The sequence below is a fragment of the Triticum aestivum genome, chromosome 4B (assembly GCF_018294505.1).
Source record: "Triticum aestivum cultivar Chinese Spring chromosome 4B, IWGSC CS RefSeq v2.1, whole genome shotgun sequence".
Taxonomy (NCBI): domain Eukaryota; kingdom Viridiplantae; phylum Streptophyta; class Magnoliopsida; order Poales; family Poaceae; genus Triticum; species Triticum aestivum.
Genome location: NC_057804.1, coordinates 427,855,130 through 427,861,827, shown reverse-complemented (window position 1 = coordinate 427,861,827; position 6,698 = coordinate 427,855,130). Strand labels below are relative to the sequence as shown.

The following is a 6,698-nucleotide window of genomic DNA, read 5'->3' as shown; positions in this document are numbered from 1 at the left end:
CGCCGTTGCCGGGGATCGAACCCGGGTCACCCGCGTGACAGGCGGGAATACTTACCACTATACTACAACGACTTTGGTGATTACACATTTTTGGGGCCTTATAATTAGCTTATAGTAACTAGTTAACAGTGCACAGTTGCTCCTAGCATGAGGAACGTGCAGATTTCAGTTCCTAATGCGACCCGACGTATGATCAGCTCGCCTCAATAGCGGAGCTAAAAGAATTTACCCAACTGTATGTATTTCTCGAGATCGTTTTCTTGCTCATGCTGAGGTTTTCGACCCAGCAGTAGAGCCGGCGGCACTGGAGAGCGTCGTTGGCCAGCTGATCGCCGGTGGCTCCCCTGGTAAGCATTGTAATCCGACAGACAAGGGGAAATGCGAGGGATACAAATAGAATGAAGACTAACATGTGATGACCCACTCATATAACTGAATAAGCAACGTTAACCGTTGCCAGATCTTATGAGGGGGAAAAGTGCGACGAACCAAAGAGTTGTGCTGTTGCTGTCAGAGTTGTGTCTTTCAACCGTGGAGGTGCTGTACATCACAAGAATTTGAAGCTAAAACTGAAAAGAGAGATGGAAAGAAGAAGAACATTTTATACACGGTGACGTGAACTAATCTGAGATGATTGGAGATCGGGGCGTCAGACTGTATTCGCTATCTTAGAGTTCATTGCTAAGGCCCAGTTCGTCGTCCATGTCGTCTCCCTCCTCGAAGAGCTTGAGAAATCGTAACTGATCCCGCTCCCTCTTCTTCTTCAGCCAGTACTTGTAGGCTCCGAACAAGGCGAGGACGACGATAACGGAAGCGAGAACGCTTACTATTATGATAACAGCAACAGATGTCTTTTTGGCTTCCACCTCTGAGCTAGAGTGATGGGCTGCAGCATCACCTGGCAATGGTAGAGAAACAAAAATCTTTGAGCAATAGCCATGTGGAGCTCAAACACATAAAGTATCTCGTTAACAATCTACCAATTCAACAGAGCAAACTCGACATCAAATATGCTGCAATGTTGTTACCATGATAAGAGAAAAGCAACCGCAAATCATATAAAGAAAGTTTTGAAGAACAGAAACCAGAGGTACTGAATATGAGCCGTACCAACAGAGACAGTACAGTTTGGGCACAGGAAGGTCGCATTGAACTGCCCTTCCTTGAAGTGTGTGTACTTGCCATCTTTGAAGTCACTAGAACACAGCTCCCATTCATCAAACACATCATTTCTAAACATATCCTCTTCGTACAAACCACATCGCTTGCACTTCTTTTCTGGAAGTTCCGTTAAGGGCTGCCAACATGATGTAGTAAGGAATTCAGTGCTTAGTAAAGAAGATAAACGCAAACACCACGATTACTGAAAACCGGTATCAGGTGTGAACCAAATGAGAGGAAGCCACCAATATCGTAAGTAAAAGTTAGACTGACCTGCCATGATTCTTCACCCTTAAAGGTATATATCATGTTTGCGTCCTTCACGTCAGGCAAATGTGTCTTGTTATCTCCACTGCAGCGGAAAAACACAGTTGGTCTGGAGAACCATTCATGAGTGGTAAATATATCAATGGTATCAAGTGTGACAAGCCTCGAAGAAAAAGCCCCTACAAATTAAGCATAATCAGTCGTGCACAAAGAATTATTAAGGGCAATAGAAGAAATATTATCAAATTTTATATCCTGTTCAACTACATACACGAGAACACAAAAAATGCAACAGATAAAGCATACATGAATTTTAGTTCTATGCATTCCCACTTCAGCAAGGGTATACTCATAATTCATATGGTATTTACCCTACAATTTTTTCTCAACTCGAACCACACAAGGATTACTATCCAGTATTCAATGTAAGAAGTACAAGGCTTTGATTATGCTCTTTTCTTTCTTTACCTTTATGTTTCTCTAAAGCTTGTTAAGTAGGTTACTAAGAGCAACTCCAATGGGGCGACCCATTTTGTCCGCCTGCGTCCGTTTGGTCGGCGCGGACAAAAGTGGAGGCCCAACGTGCCGACCCAAACCCAAATCTCGTCCGCCTGGCGTCCGCACCGACCCATTTTCGGCCCAAAATTGCACCTGAAATGCGTCGGCACGGACGCGAAGCGGACGTGCCGTGCGTCTCCTCGGCGTCCGCCGCGGCCCCACCTGTAGGCCACCAACTACCGCATGTCGTCTTATTTATAACAACCACTGACAGCGGGCCCACTAGTCAGCCAGTGGAAGCGTCCTTTTTTAACCACGCGTGCGGCGGGGGCCGGCCTCATCCACTTCCGTCCACATCTGGCCCCCCACCACCCCCTTTGCTTCCTCGCCGGCGACAGCAAACCCTAGCAAGCAATGGGCCTCTTCGGCAACAGCAGCGACAAGGGCAAGGGCACCCCCGGCGCCTCGTCCTCCCGTGCTCCTCCTCCACCTCCTCCGGCGCCGGCGCGTTTCCGCCCAGGTCACCGGCGCCTGCACATCCCGGTGCACCAAGCGCGGTGGCACTGGGAGTACACGCAGCGGCTGCCCTACCCCGACGTCACGCTGCCGCACAACTGGCACCTGGATCCGCAACGGATCCCGGTGCCGGCGGTTCCGCAGACCCAGCGGGCGCACGGCAAGGAGGTGCGCAGGCGCCACACGCAGCCCACACCGGAGCAGCGGCGGATGCTCGAGTACACCACCGACTCTCCCAATTGGGAGGCTTGGTTTGCCCTCGAACACGAGGAGCAACGGCGTGTAGGCGTCGACCCCGTCCCGCCACCGTTTCCACCGCCGCCCCCGCGGGTAGAGCTGAATGAAATGGAGGCGGAGGCGGAGTACCAAGCCGCCCTCGAGGAGGCCCTGCAGCACGCGCTGGAGGCTAGCCGACTCGAGGAGGACGCGCACTGGGATGGGCTGGAGCAAGCCCTTGCCTTGTCGGCGGCGGGGGACTCCGTCCACACCCCGCTCTTCGTCCCGCCTCCGCCACCGCCGCCGTCCGTTGAGCCCAAGCCGGAGCCGACGCGGAAGCGCTCAATGCCTCCACCCACTTGGTCGGAGGAGGCCTACACGTGGACGGGCCAGTATCGCGAGTGGGTGAGCGCGCCTCCTGTCCACTACGCCGCGATGCCGGAGCAGGAGGCGGCCCACCTTGAGCGCTGGAAGGCGCACTGGCTCCGCCAGGAGGAGGCCGACGGCGAGCGGCAGATGCGCTACGAGCAGATGCTGCAACGCGACGCGGAGGCACTCCGGCTTGAGGAGGAGGAGGAGGAGCGCGCGGCTAGCCGCAATGCCGCCGCCCCAGCAGACGCCGGAGGAGGCTGCCCTGGCAGCGTACCAGGCGGCGTTCGGGTGGGCTGGCCCTGCTCCCGTCTTCATCGACCTCACCGGCGATGGCGACGTCGACGTCAAGGGCAAGGGCAATGCCGACGACGTCTAGGGCAGCGTGCGGGGCGGCAGCGTGCGGGCGCAGACTTTATTTTATGTTTTATTTAATGTTTAATTAGGTTTAAGTGGACTTTGGCTGGCGGTTGACCGGGAACTTATGTTTAATTATGTTCATTTCTGCGAGCTGTTTTTTTTCCACGCCGACACTTTTGGCTCCGCCTCCTGTTGGGCGGTCAAGCCGACCCATTTGAGAATGCGGACGCGCACGTCCGCCTGGCCGATCCAAACGGACGAAAAGCGGACAAAGCGCGCGTCCGTTTGGGTCACCCTGTTGGAGTTGCTCTAACATGAGTATGCTATGTAATACAGTAGCAGAGACAGTCTAATCAATCAATCAATACCTCTTTTCTATGATATTTGCATTAGTCTAATGCGCAACTTGAAATATTATCATACTGAGAATACAATCTATTACTCAAGTTACTAGCACAATATAAACTCACCCCAAGTCTTATACTCCACACACCAGCTACTGCTTTCACATGGTCAAACACGGCACTTTTTTATACCATAGGCAGTGAGAACATACCCAGTCCTTCCTCCTCATACAGCGCACCCATGCTACCAACATGAGAAGCACACTAGAAAGTGCTAAGAACCCATTTCAAAGGAAAAAAGGTCAAAAGAAAATTATGTTCACAAGGTTCAAATACGATGCCACAAAGTTACAAGAAACAAAATAGATACACACATGAAGAAACAAAAATGAGAAATTCTGCTGTTAATATTAATAATGCACAAAACTATTTTCACCTCTGAATTTGAATTAGCTACTACCAGAGCAGAATTTGTCATTCTTGTTTCTCGACGTGTGGATCAAATTGTGTGGCATCATAGATGAATCTTGTATCGATGTTCGCACTTTTCACCAGACCTTTTCATGTTTTTTGGTGGTAGAACGGAACCACTGTAAGGTAAGGAAGCACCAGATATCCCCTCAACAGGAAGTAACCCAGTTTAATTAGAAAGCAGGCCGCAGGGTCAAGAACTGCTCCGAGTACATATTGATCCATATCTAAAGAGACACCTTCAGCTGAACAACTACCACCAGCTCCACCAAATGTTCAACAACGGGAGCATGAGATTTTATTTCTAGTAACAATCCTCGTTTCTACAGATAGAAAACTAGTGATAATCCTACTTTCACTAGACTAATGTGCTCAGACAATTCCATAGCAGAGTTACCAAGAATATGGAACATGCACAGAATTTGATGGTTTGACTTATGATTTGCATTGAGTTATACTGATAGAAAACAAACTAATTATGAAGCCTAACCAAAATATTTTTTCATGGTGAAACCGAAAAGGGGCCACACTAAAGATTGCTGGACTAGGACAATCCAAATTAAACCAGCAGAACATCCAAATAGTATTAATTTTTTTATAACACTTGCTTTCAAGGCTCTATACATCACTAATGCCCTTTCCCGCACGACATCGCCAATAGAAGTCAAGTTGATGAACTGGTAAGCGCTTAGATTGCAGCCAACTTGTTAAGCAAACAGCCAACGCATTCGAATAATACAGATTAAAAATGGACTGTTTCCTATGGAAGCAACTACTCTCCACGGACAAAATAGGGTAAACTGCCCGTAAAAAAAGGTAAACTAGATTCGGTCAAATGTCCACGCGGAAGGACTGGCTGCTTAAATCCGAAGAAGAAAGCAGCATTGGGAGAGGTAAGAGCCGGATCTCACCAGGAATCGAGCAGAGGGCGACGAATTGGACGACAAGAAGGAGGCGGCCAGGCGAGATCGGCGGCCGCCAACTCATGCTACGGCTGCGGTGAGCGCTACGGTTCGCCGGTGAAGAATCAGAGCCCCGGACGCAGCTCCCCTAGCGTCTGGCCGCCGTAGGCAGGCAGGTGCTCGCTGCGTCGCTCTTCTTCTTCCTTTTCTTCTTCTTCGCCGTCGAAGTCCCCGGAGAGAGAGGAGAGGACCTTTCTCCCGTGGCCACGCGTAAACCCACTACCATTTCTTTGGAACAGGAAAATGACTCTAAATATCAATAAGACCAAGTATGCAATATAAATCTATACACTATACCTACCTACTAATAAAGTCATTAGGATGTCAAAAAAATACTTCTTGTCGTCGCCGTTGTTCTCCTTGAGTGTGTCCATCATGTATACATCATACGAGGAGGTGGTTGTCCAACGCCCTGTAAGCGGCGGTTTATGTGCCTGCTCCTCTCCGGCATCGTCGTCCATGCCGTTGATGTCTTCGGAGTGGTAATCAAGCATGTCGGTTAGGTCTTCGACATAGGCTATGAAGTGGGTGGTGGGTGGGCAGCGAAGTTCTTCGCCCTCAGCTTCCAAATCGAACCGGATATAGTTCGGCTGCGATTCTCCTGATAAGGAGAGGCTCTTAATGAGTTCAGCACATCGCCAAAAGGCGAGTGTCGGAAGATGTCCGCGGAGGTGAACTCAACGATCGGCGCCCGATCAGGTTCGATGGGCGCGGATGCACGCGGTTCAGAACCTATGGCCGGAGACGAGTCCGAGGTTCCTATGACACAGGGCCCACTCGAGGTTGGGTCTGTGTGCGGTTCTATCACCGCTGAGTCTGCGGCTTCCGTGGCGGGGTTAAGCTTCCCGTCCTCGGACGACGCAATCTGCTCCGGGTCTAAGCCCAGAATGGGTGCAGGTGCCCCCTGAGTGCGGTAGATGACAGATTTAGGTCATGTTCATCAAGGCGGCGGGGAGCGGATGGCAAGGGCTCGAATCCGTCGAAGATCAAGTCTCCGCGGATATTGGCGGTATAGTTCAAACTCCCAAACCTGACCTTATGGCCAGGGGCATAGCTGTCGATCTGCTCCAGATGGCCAAGCGAGTTGGCTTGCAGTGCAAAGCCGCCGAATACAAAGATCTGTCTGGGGAGAAAAACCTCCTCCTGGACTGCATTGTTGTTGATGATTGAAGGAGCCATCAAACCTTTTGGTGACGATGCAACGGAACTCTCAATGAAAGCACCAATGTCGGTGTCAAAACCGGTGGATCTCGGGTAGGGGGTCCCGAGCTGTGCGTCTAAGGTCAATGGTAATAGGAGATGGGGGACACGATGTTTACCCAGGTTCGGGCCCTCTCTATGGAGGTAATACCCTACGTCATGCTTGATTGATCTTGATGAATATGAGTATTACAAGAGTTGATCTACCACGAGATCATAATGGCTAAACCCTAGAAGTCTAGCCTGTATGATTATGATTATCTCCTATGGACTAAACCCTCCGGTTTATATAGACATCGGAGGGGGCTAGGGTTGTACAAAGTTGGTTACGGAG

General features: G+C 50.3%; 1 protein-coding gene and 1 non-coding gene across 2 annotated transcripts; both read right to left on the bottom strand.

Moving 5' to 3' along the window:
* Positions 1–72, bottom strand: TRNAD-GUC (transfer RNA aspartic acid (anticodon GUC)). Its single transcript has one exon. It is a non-coding gene; the product is annotated as a tRNA-Asp (tRNA).
* Positions 73–429: 357 nt separating this feature from the next.
* LOC123092527 (uncharacterized) lies at positions 430–5,392 on the bottom strand. The gene is made up of 4 exons (XM_044514328.1): positions 5,114–5,392; positions 1,435–1,607; positions 1,111–1,297; positions 430–898 (listed from the first exon to the last, which is right to left on the bottom strand). The coding sequence occupies exons 1-4, from the start codon at positions 5,187–5,189 to the stop codon at positions 669–671; spliced, it is 666 nt and encodes a 221-aa protein (XP_044370263.1). The 5' UTR covers positions 5,190–5,392; the 3' UTR covers positions 430–668.
* Between the last annotated feature and the right edge of the window lie 1,306 nt (positions 5,393–6,698).